At 37.2% G+C, this 15,552-nt stretch overlaps 1 protein-coding gene across 4 annotated transcripts in view; it reads left to right on the top strand.

Annotated features, from left to right (window-relative positions):
• The window catches only part of GABRG3 (gamma-aminobutyric acid type A receptor subunit gamma3), a 334,861-nt gene that overhangs the window by 10,753 nt on the left and 308,556 nt on the right, over positions 1-15,552 (top strand). For all 4 annotated transcript variants that reach the window (XM_083824312.1, XM_083824313.1, XM_083824311.1 and 1 more), the window contains one exon: positions 7,677-7,744. In XM_083824312.1, the coding sequence (XP_083680438.1) occupies positions 7,677-7,744 (68 nt within the window). The remainder of the gene's footprint in view (positions 1-7,676; positions 7,745-15,552) is intronic.

Below are 15,552 nucleotides of genomic sequence, written 5' to 3'. Positions count from 1 at the left end.
AATCTCTATTCTGTGTGGGAGGATAGAAGGGATTTCTCAGTTGCTTGCAGGAGTTTTAATTCTGTAGCATCTTTAGTAATTGACACTTTGTTCTGCAAACTTTACCACAAACACTTCTCAAATATTAATAACAAGGCTAATAAATAATGGATAAACTGCTCTATGGCTACTCCGAAGCCCAAGCTTTAGATTTTGAAAACTGCGGTCCAAGTCTGAGTTTTAAAACATGACATAAAAAGGTGCTTGTTGCACCTAATCCTGCTCTGGTGCCAGTGTAGATACAGTACATCAAACATAGCTTCATTCAAAGTCTAGCATGAGAACATACCTGATGAGCACAGGCTGTTGACAATTAATTATTTTCATGCATACCTTCTGCTTTTCTAAGTTCCTAACCATGGAGCTGAGCAAAGGGGAATTTGTGAGTTTGATTGTTGAGCTGGTTTGGTTCACAGCTTCTCAGCTGTCAGGGAAAAAACCTGTACTTTTTACTCCTCCTCCTCTTGGGCAAAACTCTTACGGGACATACTGGAAGGATAATGAGAGAAGTTTTATTCTAATGTAGTGACCCTGCAGCCCTCAAATGTAATGTTTCTGCTTAAATAGAAAAAAGAATGTGGCTTATTGTTATTTAACAGTTTTTTGTTGTTGTTTGCTTTTTTTTTTTAGAACACCTTTTTTAAATCAAATGCTGAAAAGCAAAATTTTAATTGAAGCTGACAATATTTTGATGTATAGAAATATTTCAGTATTCAAACATTGTGTTTTTTCTGAAACTAATCTAATAATGTAACCCAAGTAATACAGTTCTTTGCAGATAAGACTGCTCTTTTGTCTCATTTCTCAGGAGCCAGTTGTACCTTAGCAATAGTTAAGTCTTGCATGTAGTCTGTTGGGTTGACAGAGACATACTGGGTTTGTTTTTGAGAAAGAGGCCTTTTAACTGAGTACTTAACAGCAAGGTCCCTTACAATACGACGTGCTCTGTGTGAATGTAAATAATTCATTTATTCAGATAACTTATTCAGACTCTTGTTTCCTGGCAGTTATTACTTGTTGAAATGACTTGATACACACTCAGAGTGAGTATTTTTCTTAAAAGGCATTGTTGGTAGGAAAGTTTAGTTGATAATTAATGTTTGCCAAACACGTTAGCTAAACTGTCAGGCCCAAAATAATATATAGTAGCTGCTAGTTCTTTTCTCTTCTTTTTCGTACATTCACCTAAGAAATCTGAGATGAGCCTGGGAGAGCAGCATATAGTTTCCCGTTGATTGAAAGTTAGGCAAAAGTCAGGAAGAGTCTGAGATACTCATTACGCATCCCCTTTTTATCTCTCTCCTTATTTCTGTGGTTACTTAGACTATGCTGGCTCTTCAAAATGCAGAAGTATATTTACAGGTGTTTGTTTTGTTTTATCAAAGATGATTTCTGAACAGGTATTTGTAAATTTGGCAGATGTACAATGCTACATTTCCCACTTCAAGGTTGTAGCACAAAGCAGTAAATTTTTCTGTCATCTTAAAGGAAGGAGAATTTTCTGCACATATTATTTGAAAACATTGTTGCTCTCTTTTGCAATTGTATAGTTTTCCTGTGACTAGTGTTATTCATCCAGACCTTGTTTGCTAGCTTGCCAGACTTTGCAGGAACAAATTTAATTGTTGTTGGGTCTTATGGTACCACATAGGAACTACCCACTATGAATATAAATAAAACCATAATGGAAACTTCAGGGAGTCATAGTAAAACCAGCCTAACCATGTAAGGGCTACAGTTTTCATTGCCAAACACCACAATACCATAAAAATCACAGCTTGTGCATTGGGGAAAGATAAATGAAAGATGAAAGTGCTAATGACTGATTGATGCTGATAGTGAGAGAAGAAGAATAAAAGTGATTCATAGTTGGCGGAGGGAGTCTTTTTATGTGTACACTGTCATTCACAGTCCTGGACAGAAAGGCAACGGAACCTAGCACGTGGATATTATCATGTTCAAAAGACTCTGTTCTCATCCTGGTACTGCATTCATGCAAACTGTCTTTCAAGTCTACACCCAATTTTTAATCTTCATTCTGACTTTCATTTGCAGTCCCCTTTTGGTAGTTTGATCTTAAATCATGGGCGTGACTGTTTTGTCAGAGTCTACCTGGCTGTAGCAAGTGAAGGACTTTGACACCTATGTGCTGTTAAAGCCCATTCTCTGCTGTGCTGAAAGAATGGCTCTAATTTTTTTCCCTCTCATTGATACCTCCCCATTAACCATGTTTTTTTTTTTTTTTTTTCTCCAAGTGTGGTAATTTGTCCTAAAATATAGAAGTTTTAGCTGACTACAACTCTTTCTGAGAAGTGACTTGTTAGCAATAGCAGTTTGTTTTACAGGAACAAACAAGTAATTAGATATCACCTGTAAGGTCACGTAGGAAAATATTAATAGTCGTCATCACTAACGGAAAGTAAACAATAACACAATAATCACGACTACTACGGTTACCAATAACTGTCTAAAGATTTATTACTGCTTTTCTGCAGTTTAAAAACAGCAATTTATGTGCAAATGAGATAATGTAAAATATAATTGCAGAGTAATTTCAAGGACTATTTCATTACTGGAAGACCAATCTTGTTAATCTTTTGTGTTCAGAAAACTTTTGTGATCAGAAGCCTTGTAGAACTTAGAGTATAGGGTCTGCGTATTTCCAGAACAGGTTATGTGCCTTCTACTGCTAATTGCTTTGCTTCTATAAATAAGTGTATATTGATCCATAAAATTTTTACTACCAGCATATTGATTAAAAAAAGAGCAATTTAGATTTGGGAGTTGCTTGAACAATGCAAAAAAGGTTAAATCTCAACAAAAATGAATTTTATTTTAAAATTTATGAGAGCTCATCCAGTTCTATTCATGCTTAAATGAGCTTTCCAATAAAAATATTTATAGACATTAAACTTTTAAAAATAATTCTAAATATTTATGATTTGTGCAGAATCATAAACGCTATTTGGACAGACTTCAAATGTGGAGGAAGCTTTCTGTAGGAAGAAAGCAAAATTGGTCTCATTCATGAAATAAACGTCAATTCTGAATAGCAGATATCCACCAAAATATAGAGGGATTTAAAAAGGACAGGATGATTTAAAATACAAAATAAGCACATTAAAATGTTGGGAACTTGTTGCAGAGTTTTTCACTAAAAGATGTGTGAATTTATTCAACAAACCCTTTGTTCGTTTCCTCACAAATCATTTAAAATTCTTTGATTTACCTGCCCAGTTTTTTACACGCTAGATCTGCTTGCGTACGTTCAGGAGTAAAAACTGCTTGGATTTTAATGAGATTCAAGTTCTGGCACTGTTTATTTTACCAGTGTGAAAGGACTAAGACAGGACAACACAAAGCCTGTTGTTTCTGTATTTTGTAGTTGTGTGGACATACCTAACCTAGCTTTAGGTTTACTGGCCAGGTGTTCACCTGGCTTCTTTACTGAGCTTTGCAGACAGCAGTGAACTCACAACTCATGTGGCTAGGCGTCTTTTAAACTGTCTGAAGTTTGTAGACAAATTTCACTTGGATGTTTTTGTAATGTGATAGTCACAAGGCTGACCGGAATATAAACACTCATCTGTCTCAAAGACATGACATTTGGATCATATGGGGAGTACTAGCTAAATATTGGTGTGACCTTAGTTTTGTTTGCAGATATTTTGATTGGCTTGATAAGTCCCCTTCTCGATTAAAACCAACATGTTTGAAGATGGAATGATGGCAATAAACAGTTAGCTAACCTTAGATAGCACTGTGTAGCAGCATAACACTAGTTATTTGGATGTGCTTACTCTGTCTTTCAGGGAAACCTAACCACCATATATTAAAAACTGTTCCAAAGAACTTTGAGAAGGTTGGTACCTTTTTTGACAACCTTTAGTTGCTTTTCTCTATAGAATCATTAAGGTTGGAAAAGACCTTCAGGATCATCTGGTCCAACCATCATGCTGCTACCAATGTCACCCACTAAACCGCGTCCTTAAGCACCACATCCAGTATGTGATATATATGTGGTTCTGTCAGTAATTTTTCTGAGTTTCTGACAGCTCTTTTGAATGATTTTGGGTTGATGCCGATATCAAAATAGTCCCAAAGCTGAGGATCCATTTGTAATCTTACTGTCACTTTTAGTGAGATACTAACACTTTTGTTGCTTGAGCAACAAGACTGTGCAAGAAGAAAGGATCCATCTGCTTGCAGCTCAGCATCTCATGCAGGGCTTAGTCAATCCTTGAACTGAGTGTTCACAACTGTATGTAGTATATAGAAAAACAGAGCAGGCCTTAGAACAATCGATAGTGTAATTATTTCTGTCTTTCCATGCAGTGCAGTTTATTTTTGAAGACTGGTAGAGGAGGAGTTCATTCTAAACATAAGACACGATAACTTTCAGACTCGGTTATTTTCTTTTTCGCAGTACATTTTGAATAAAGTAATCTTAAAATCTTTGCCTCATCATAGTTGGTATTCTGAATTAAAATCCTGTGTAAGGAGTCTAAAACTCATACGTGACGGTTCTCCCGGGTATCTGTTTATATCCATGAGAGACCATGTGCAACAAGAAATGTACTTTTTTGCCTTTTCCTTCAAAACCACGACACATACCTACCATACAATTGTATTACAATTCCATTTGCTGCCTCTGCCTAGGAAAACAAAATATCACTCAAAGAAACTTTCAGTCTTTTTTGCTGTTGTAGGAATATAATATATTATATAGATTTATTATTATTATTATTATTTTAATTTGAATTTCTCTGGGACTTTCTGAAGCTAGAGGCTGATTTTGTTTGACATAAGAAGTGGATGCTGCTTAGTTTTCTTCTGCTTCAAGATTAGACTTTTGCTGTGCCTAGGACCAAATACTCTTTAGCATCAATAAAAACAGTACTTCATTTTTATTTTTTTTTTTTTGCACCAGGAGGGAATTTGGCCTAGCACATTCAGGAGAAATTATTATCTCATAACCTATTTATATATTTAACTGCAGTGATTAAAAAAAATGGATTCTAAGCACTATGTTCTGGTCCTGAACTTTGTCCCTGATCCTGCCAAGATCCAATTGCATGCCAATGTGCATCACTAAGTCTAATCTCGTTAATGTTCATAGAATCACAGAATCATAAAATGTCCCAAGTTGGAAGGCACTCACAAAGATTGAGCCCAGCTCCTGGCTCCACAAATGATCACCCCAAAATCAGACCCTACGTCTGAGAGCGCTGTCCAAACGCTTCTTGAACTCCAGCGGGCTCAGTGCTGTGACCACTTCCCTGGGGAGCCTGTCCCAGTGCCCGACCACCTCTGGGTGCAGAACCTTTCCCTGACACCCAGCCTGACCCTCCCCTGTCCCAGCTCCATGCCGTTCCCTCGGGTCCTGTCGCTGTCCCCAGAGAGCAGAGCTCAGCGCCTGCCCCTCCGCTCCCCTCGTGAGGGAGCTGCAGGCCGCCATGAGGCCTCCCCTCAGCCTGCTCTGCTCTGGGCTGAACAAACCAAGGGACTTCAGTTGCTCCTCATATGTTTTGCTCTCCAGACCCTTCGCTATCTTTGTAGTCTTCCTTTGGACACTCTAATAGTTCTGTGTCCTTCCTGTATTGTGGCATCCAAACCTACACACAGGAATTGAGATGAGGCCACACTAGTGCAGAGAAGAGAGAGGAAAAAGCTCAGAGTAGAGCGAGAATGTTTACCAGAACTCCTTGGTGTTGAACTTCCATCCGGATGTGTGCCTAAGTCCTAACAGGATCAAAGCCTTTTATTCCATGTATGTTATCTTGCTAGCTGTAGTTCCCTGCTATTACCAATTTCTATGTAATGACATTTATTACTGCATTTTGAGGCAAGTCTCATTACCAGAAGCTGCTAGACTCCTATTTAGTTATTAGCTGGGTACAATTAGAGTTGCATTAATCAGTTGTGCTTGTTCAGCTGAGTTCAAATTTTCTTTTGCTGAAGGGAAGATCCGAATTTATAAGCCACTACTGCAGACAATTTGAAACCATGACCTTAAATGAGGTCCCAGATGCTTTGACCACATACAGTCCAAGAGGTGTGCGGTGGTTCATGAATTACAGAGAATGTTTATCATCTTTGACCACTATTTGTACACATCTTAATGTCTTTTTTGCAACATTAGATTTGGTCTTCATGAGGAAAGAAGTACATAACAAAGGTTTAAATGATGAGACAGCCTGCCTTGCCTATTTTTGCAGGACCATGTAACTTTTCAGGTTCTTAGAACTCCTCAGCACCTCATTGTTTGAAATCTGGGGGATAGGGGCAAAAATTATTTGTTTTTGCATGTAGAGATTCTTTTCTGTCTTCAGCTTTGTGTTGGATGGCTTCTTAAACTTCAGACAAATTAGCTATTACCCTCCTGAGCTTCCCTCGGAACTGTGCTTTTTAACTGTTCCTTACTTCTCCACTCAGTAGCTTGCCTGAGGAAGGCTCTCTTGAGTTCTGGGTAGCTGATGTACCTGCAAGCCCAGGGAGCTTGAGGTTTATTACAAAAAAAGTCCAGAGTTCAGCATAGTTGGAGAGAAGTGTTAGTTCCTCAGCTTCAGTGGTTTGTATTGCTCTCTGGAGATTTTTAAAGACCAGGGAAAAGGGAAGGTGCCTCTGTGGGAGAACAAAGGCTGTTGTCCTATTAAGGACAGGTTTGTATCAATTATGACCGTGCAGGTTAGAGCAGGATATATGCTTATTTAGTTTTGAAGTAACTAACTATTGAGACAAGTAATACACCAATTCAAATCTCAGCTTAGAAGTTAATGTATACCCTGCAGAGTCTGAAGGAAGACAGTACAGGTAAAAAACATGCTTCTATGTGGAAAAGTGGCATTATTTTAGAGTTAGGTTACATTACCCTTAAGAGCTATCTGAATAATGTTCAGCAGGTATGCTGACACTGAACATGCTGAAAGGAAGATAGAACCTAGATGCCTAAGCTAAAGAAAGGACATCTGGCCTACCTGTTGTCTTTGAATTAAACTCTGGAAGTCTGAGAGCATGGAAGTTCTTGTGAGAAACTAGTATCGATTAAACCAAACCAAATTCAAAAAGCTTTAGATGAATGAGTGCAAAGGCAATGTGAATTGAAGAGAATGAGTCTAAAAAACTGAAAGAAGGAAAGTTGCTCAGGTTTAGCTAAATTGATTTTATAGTGATTTAATCTAAGTTAGGATAAAATCAGGACTGATGAGATGAGAAAATCTGAAAATACATATATATATATATATATTGGTGTGGAACAAGCATCCTATAAACTATCTGAATGTTGAGGAAATAGAAAAAATATATATGCTGCATTTTTTTTTAGTTTCATGTCAGTCAAGTTTAGACTTTGAGCTACTCTACTTAGCAATGAAATTTTCTTTAACAAATTGCTGCTGAGATAAATGAGGATCATGATGATGAAGTGCCACAGGCTGTAAGTTGTGGCAATTTGTATTGGGGGGGAGGAAAAGAACCTTGTCTTCCTTAAAGATACATAATCCTTGTTTCTCAGTAGTTCCTGGTTTTATCTGAAGAATGAACCTTATGGATATTGGGGGGGGGGAAACTGTTTGAAGTGATTATTTATGTTTTCTGCAAAATAATATTAAGTTATTTCTATTTTTTTTTCTCTGCAGTAAAACCAACAGTTATTGATGTTGATATTTATGTCAACAGCATTGGTCCAGTATCATCAATAAATATGGTAAGTGACTTGCTAACAAAGATTTTTATCTGGACTGTTGGTCTTGGCATCAATACTAGCTTTTGAAAAAGATAATAAATAACACTGGGATAAGTTGTTTTGATTGCTGATTTAGTTCTGGTTTCAGCTATAGCTCTGTTTTTTCAGATAACTCTTTTATGTCTCTTCAAGAGGAGAACAAACCTTCAAGCAGTATTATGTTCTGTGTTGTCTCCCGTAAAATGCTGGTAGACTTCAAGTGGTAAAATAGCCATCAGGGAAAAAAAATATAAAACAAAACTATTGTCAAGAAAATTCTTGAATTGCTGTTTCAAGAGTCAGTTGAATATACAGAACTTTATAACATGGAGTTAGTAACTTTATAACATGGAATAATACCATGTATTATCAGTATATTTATTTGAAATTCATCATCCCTTCAGTGGTTATTGTTCTTTCACTGAGGTTATCAATGATCTTTAGCCTTACAGTGTAATTCTGAAGAAGTTATCCATATCTGTATTGCATATGTAAAGGCAGGAGAACGTGAAACATTTGTGTGATACTGTGACAATAATGAACCTATTGAAAAGTAATGGTTGGTCAGCTGTTGTGGTCTTCTTAAGCCCAGGACATTCTTCAGTTCTGCAACAAAACATTCAGGTTAGAAAGCAAACTGGATGTTTGTTAAGCTGTAGAGGTATAGGTTGCTGTGACTACTTATGTGATTTTGGGTTTGAATTCAGTGCAGTAACCTCCCTTGCAAACTAGGTTGAATTTTATCTTACAATTCTGAAATGTAGAATCTGAAAAAGAAAACTACTTGTTAATGTCTTAATTTACTTATTAGTGAAGATGTTATACTAATTCATCAAAGCAGGGGGTTTCTTGTGTTCACGTTGACATTCAAAGGCTGGTGGGTACAATGGTGATATAAAAATCTAATAAGTGCACTGCATGTATGTCTTGTGGTTTTGGAACAAATGATTCTGAATTTGAAAGCTGGTCATTTAGTCCGAGTGTTTGTTATTGTCTATGTATAAAGGAGGATGCAAATTATTGCAACGTGTCAAACACTGGCTTGGGGAAGACTCTTCCTGCCTCTGACAATGGGAAATCTGGCAAGTAAAGACAGAACAAATTATGTGCTAGGAACAACTTGGGCACATATTCAAAGACTCTGAAATGTATTGGTCATATTTCTTTACGTGAAGCATTGAATACCAAGCAATGGGTGTACCTGCTCCAATTCTTGAACTCATAGTTAATTATCTTGCCCTTCCCCAGCTGTGTACCAAAAAGAGTTCTCTAGGGAATGGTTTAATGGAAGATTTCTTCAGTTTATGGCTTGCATTAACATGGGTACTCTGTTCAAAAGCAATAGGAACAATAGTGAGGATATTTACTTTTCCTCTTTTGCCTCGCTGAATTCTAAATATAATACTATGGTGCTGGAAAAGAAATTGAAATAGTATTTAAGACAACATTTAGTAGGAACTTCTTCAGGTGGAAAAATGGAAAAAAATATTAATAAAAACAACTAGTGGTTCTTGGAAGCTGGTTATGTAACAGTCAAAACATAACCAGTTTATTTATCGCTTAACTTTAAGGTGTATTAAGTTTAAGGTGTATTATGGCAGGAAGATGGAAAAATGCAACAAAATGTCAATTAAAGGAATGTGTACTGTATCTCTTTGATAGTCGATGTTCTTACTGGGATGGTCAATAAGAATATGGTGTAGGGATATTTTTTGCTTACAGCTGAAAAAAAAAAAAGCATAGTCTGTAAGGACAAGAAGGTAAATACAATAATAATGAATGAAAAGTCAGAATATAAAATGTAGGTACCTGAAGTTTTAAGTCTCAAAACTCAAGTCTGCTTAAAGCTGTATTTATACTGAATAGAAATGTAGAGAACTGTAGAACTGGTCATAGCTTCAGATATGTTTGTGGACAGTATATCCCACTGAAACTGAATCTGAACTAGCTAAGCACTTTTGAGCTTTACTTCTATTGTCAAACCTAATTATAGATGTAGGAGCTTAACATAAGGCACACAAATGTAGCAAACTTTTGTCCAAAGGCTCCATTTCTGCTCTCTGACTTCGGAGTTTGTCCAGACTTACATGAGAGAGAAGAAATGAGCTTGTAGTTTAAAATTTACAACGAATATGGGAAATTCTCTTTAGAAACGTACAAGTTATGGTTCTGTATGATGATTTGTCTCGTCAGTGGCAGAACTGTTCTGCGAAGCTATGCTCGCCCTTACTTGTGCTACAATTTCAACTGCTTGGCTACAGCGAACAGTGGCTCTGTGATGCTCCACTGGAAAAAAAAAAAAAAAGAATAAAGAAACACACACATGAAAACATTTTTTTGAATTAAAAATTCAAAAATTATTTTCACATATTTATTTATTAATTATAGAAGTGTTTCAGATAGCCTGTGAAACACTGGAACAAAAAGCTGAACAGAAACATTAGCAGGTAATTATGGGCAGCAGAGGAAGAGAAAGGAAGGGACCATCTTCAGTCTGATTCCTGTTGTATAACTGAGTTCTCAAAGGGAGAGGAATTGTGTACAGAATTATGATCAGTACTCTAGTGAGAAAAAAAAAAAAAAAAAGAGAAACTACATATAGACCTCCCTCTATATTTCTCAGCAGGACAGGAACTTTTAGCTTTTCTCCCCTAAATTGTTATTAAAAGTTGAGCTATTCTGTCAAGGTAACTCAGCAAGATGGTAGTTGATTGAGCAAAAAGAAAGATGATTACATTGATTTCCATCTCCTCTGTTTCAAGAGTGAGATCATCAACATGTACAAGGAGGACTTCCCTGCTGTGTACTTCCAAACTTAGCCCTTAGCTCTATCACATTTTTCGTAATCTGCAGTACTTCTGAGGAAAAATCATGGGGAGTTTCTCTAGAGGTCAAACTCTGCAGGTGTATTTTCTTATCAGTTTTCATCAGCACTTTTCATCCTGTGGGTGAAACCTTGAAAGTAAAATCATTTTCTTAAAGTTATCTATTCAATGGGTGTTCAACTAAATATTCAAGCCAATTTTGTAGATCAGACCTTTTTAGGTGTCAGTTAACTTTGTGTAATCATGATTTGATTTGAGTATGAATATTAACATCTCATTGTTTCTTTAACAGTCAGGAAAAAGACAGTAGCTGCCAGATCCTTGCCTACAGCAAAGATAGCCTCGGATAAATTGTATGTGAATACTTATGGCCCTGAAAAAAAAAAGAAATCCTCTTAGAATGAGGTTGGAAGTGCCACAGAGGAAAGAAATGTAAGGGATCGCTTTAAAAAGGCTTTCAATCAAGGCAAAGGTAATGTTCTCTGTGCCAAAGATGGCATAGTCCTCTGTGCCAAAGATGGCATAGTCCACACGACTGAGGTTTTTGTTGCTTTCCCTAAAGGCCTTAAAAGTGATTCACTCCCTGGTTGCTTTCAAAAATATCTTTTTAGAATCTCAAGATCTCCAGAAATAAAAAAAAAAAAAAAGAAAAAAAACCAACCAGGTGATTGTAGGAAGTTAGTGTAGGTGCTCTTAGAGACTCATCGTTATAACCTCTTTGTGATGACAGTAGAAACTTGTTTTCTGGATCTACGGTAGTTACTCTTCCTTTGCCTGTGACATGAAAGATTTCTCTGAAGCATAGTCTAAAAAAAAATATAGTACTAAGTATCAAGAAATAGGCATTGTGTAAGGATAAAGAAGCCAAAATAAAGAAGTCAAAGCAAGCTGAATAATGAACTGAGTGATGCTAGGATGTAAGTCTCCACTGACACTAACTTTGAAGAAGGTTATTTCAGTGTTTGATGCCATGGTATGATGTTATGAAATGACAGAGGTGATAATTTGATAATAGACAAGGATTTTAAAATGTAAAACACTCTGATTTTAACCCCATTAAAATTTTTAGGTTTGCTTTTTTTAAAAGATAAAAGCCGTTCATCATATAAATACCCTGTTATCTGTCCTTTATCAAAAAAATAATAGGGTGTGAGTTTGGGCTGATTTAAAAGAAACATAATCTGGTTGATTTTAAAGTAATTGACACATGGATGTTGAGAGCCAATTCAGATCGTCTCGTGTTCATATTACATCCCTTTATTCTGTTTTTTATCTCTTTACAGAGTGAGTTACAGAAATCTGCTACTTTCCATTTCATGTTATAGTGTTATTGGAGACCCTGACTTGTGGGATGCAATATTCATATCTATTGCAATAATTTACTTAAACCTTTTGGCATTTAAGTGTTGTTATTTCTGTAATCATAATGAACATATTTTCACTGCTGTTAGGGATCTTCTAAGTGACTTTTTAAAATAAGCAAATTCATCTCAAATCTTGATTTTATTTTTCCCCACACTTTGTATTTTAAAATAGGCGTGTGAATTGAAGATTACTTCATTTTCATATCTTAATGTCTTTTTATTTTACACCATTCAAAATGGTGTCCAGGAAGCATATGCTTTTATATTAAAATCCATGCTCCAGTTCATGTCAACAATCTGATTCTTGTTAACAACCATAAGTGGTTTCTAAGTTGTTGTATAAAACTTAGATACTAATGTGGCTTCCCGCTGCTTTTTATTTTTTTTTTTATAGATAAGTAAAAATGGTTTGTGTATAGAAGAACAGAAAAAGAAGAGAGACCATGTCAATATGCAATGTGGGAATCAGATGTAAATGATGGGGAAAAAACAGTCCTCTAGGAGTATTTTTGTTGAACAGAAATACAAACACACTGAGATTGCACAGACTATTCAATCTCAGCAGCATCAAAGTGTGTGCCTCTGTGTCCGTGTGTGTACACCTACAGTCTTTTTTAACTGAGTAGATACAGGAACATGAGGCTGCAGCACAAGCTGGCGATGAAGGAAAAAGTTGACATCTGTGTGGTTTTAGCAACAAGAATCTCATTTTACTACAGCTGTACAGAAAATATATTGAAGAAGCAGCATGAGAAACAAGCTCAGAAACTGTACTTACCTGTTCATAAAACTATTAATTGCTTATCTGCTGGATATATGCTGATTTCTTTATTCTCAAGTAATCTGAAAATGTAATTCATGGAGTATTTCTCTGGTGTGTTCTATCACTTCATTCTTTTCTGTCCACGCTCTCGCCTGTATCATACATCTTTATGGATGCTGCCTTTTGTTCTGTTCAGTGTTGTAGAATAAAGGCAATCTTTACTCTCTTTTGCCCCCTAATGTGTTGATAGACTTCTTTGAACTTCAGTTTCAAAGTCGCCACATGCTCATTTTGCTTCTCTACTAGACATGATAGGCATTAAAAGAATAGTCTTGATGTGGAGACTAGTCTAAAATAATTTTCGGAGTTCAGGATGAAGTCTGAATTTCTTGCAAAATTTTAGCATGTATTCCTATTTACGTGATAATTAAAACTATTATTGGAGCATCTGCAACTACAGAAACATAACTAAAGCTAATTTAAAACCATGTTTCATCTGTTTCTTTTACCCCAATGTGAAGCCCCCAATATTTGCTTTAAAGGCTTCTTTTTTAGCTTTTCAAAGATCATGCAAAATGTTATTTGAGCATAGGCATGATATCCTGGTATTCACTGTGAAGTTGGAGTGTCATTTTCAAGAATCACAGAATGGCTTGGGTTGGAAGGGACCTTAAAGCCCATCAAGTTCCAGACCCCTGCCATAGGCAGGGACACCTCCCACCAGACCAGGTCGCTCCAAGCCCCATCCAACTTGGCCTTGAACACTTGCAGGGATGGGGCATCCACAACTTCTCTGGGCAACCTGTGCCAGCACCTCACCACTTCCAGAGTGAAGAATTTCCTCCTAACATCTAATCTAAATCTCCCCTGGTTTAAATGGTTTAAATGGTTTAAAACCATTTTCTCTTGTCTTGTCGTCATCTGCCTGTGTAAAAAGTTGCTCTCCATCTTCTCTATAATCCCTCTTTAAGTACTGAAATAAGGTCTCCCCAGAGCCTCCTCTTCTCCAGGCTGAACAACCCCAGCTTTCTCAGCCTGTCTTCGTAGGGGAGGTGCTCCAGCCCTCTGATCATAAAATCATTAAGGTTGGAAAAAAATCTCCAACTCTCCGGTCCAACTGCCCCCTATCACAAATAGTTACCACTAAATCATTTTGGTGTTCTTCCTCTGGACCCTCTTTAACTTGTGCTGGGGGCCCCACATCTGGACGCAGCACTCCAGGTGGGGCCTCACAAGGGCAGAGCAGAGGAGGACAATCACCTCCCTTGACCTGCTGGCCACTCCTCTGTTGATGCAGCCCAGGACGCAGTTGGTCTTCTGGGCTGTAAGCACACACTGCTGGTTCATGTTGAGCTTTTCGTCCACCAGAACCCCCAAGTCCTTTCTCCACACATCTGGTCTCAATGAATTCTCCCAGTCTGTACTCATGTCTGGGATTGCCCCGGCCCAGGTGCAGCACCTTCCATCTGTATTTGTTGAACCTCATTAGGTTTCCTTGGGCCCACTTCTCTAAGTTGTCCAGGTCCCTTTGAATGGCATCTCTTCCTTCTGTTGTATCAACTGCATCATTCAGCTTGGTGTTATCTGCAAACTCGCTGAGGGTGCACTCAATCCCATTGTCTATGTCACTGATGAATATGTTAACCAGCACTGGTACCAAGATGGACCCCTGAAGGACACCACTCGTCACTGACCTCCACCTGGACACAGAGCCATTGAGCGCAACTCTCTGGCTGTGGCCATCCAGCCAATTCTTTATCTACTGAATGGTCCACCTTTCAAATCCGTATCTCTCTGATTTAGATATACATTTTCTAACTATATCTCTCTGTCTTAGTGAATCTATTTGTAAAACACTTGTCTAGGGAGAATTTTTTTTTTTTTTGAGGGGTGAGTTTTCTAGCTGGTGAGTGCAGATCGTCTCTAAAATAATGGAATGCCTCAGGATGTTTTTATTTTTCCCTGCAAATTTTACAAGCCTCTTTTTTGCTCTGTGACCCAAGAGAAAACTCAATTCCGAGTTTAAATTTCAGTTTGAGTGAGCCTGTTTATTTAGGAGGACTAAGATACTAATTGTATGCTAGATTACAGTCAAGTTACTATTCTTACTTCTTGAGCATGTTCATATATTGTCATAGAGCTTGGGTTACTCTAGAGAAAAAGGTATGAAGTACAGAAAACTTCCAGGCTGCATGGATTTTTGCTGATAAATCAACTTCATCTCACATACAGACTTGTTGATTCAAGCTCTGGTAGTCAGTGGCTGGCTATAAAAATGTTTCTGGCAGGTTGTAGTAGTACTAGAATGAAACTTGAGTCTATTTATTACTCACATAGCACCATGAAGCTTGTGAGAGGCTAACATAGTCTCAGAAGTGAAACTCAGAGTGGAAAAGAGGAACCTGGAGGAAAAAAAATACCATGGATTATATTTATTTATTTATTTATACATACTTATATTTTACATATCACCTTCTTAGTTTCTGCTTGCATTCTCCTTAGTGCCCTATTTTGTATACTTAAAATAAGTAGCAGCTGATAAACACTTGGATAAAGGCCTTAGACTGCCCTTATGTGAAGTGAAACGGGAAGGACTAGCACAATGTTCACATTCCTGTAATGAAGCTTATATGTTGTGATATGTAGTAGTAAGATGCTTGTTGCTAGAATTTACTACATTGACAGATATTCAGTTTTCTTATTGGATGAATTATAGTTACAGATGTTTCTGTCACATATCTTTGGTCATGGACTGATCTTCTCTTTGCTGCTCTGTCTTACAGAGTTTAAGCAGAACACTAAATACAGATGGCTTGGTCTTAGTGTTATCTTAAAAGG

The sequence above is a fragment of the Anser anser genome (genome assembly GCF_964211835.1).
Source record: "Anser anser genome assembly, chromosome: 1".
Classification (NCBI taxonomy): domain Eukaryota; kingdom Metazoa; phylum Chordata; class Aves; order Anseriformes; family Anatidae; genus Anser; species Anser anser.
Note: the sequence above shows the minus strand (reverse complement) of the source record. Positions and strands in the feature narration are given on the sequence as shown.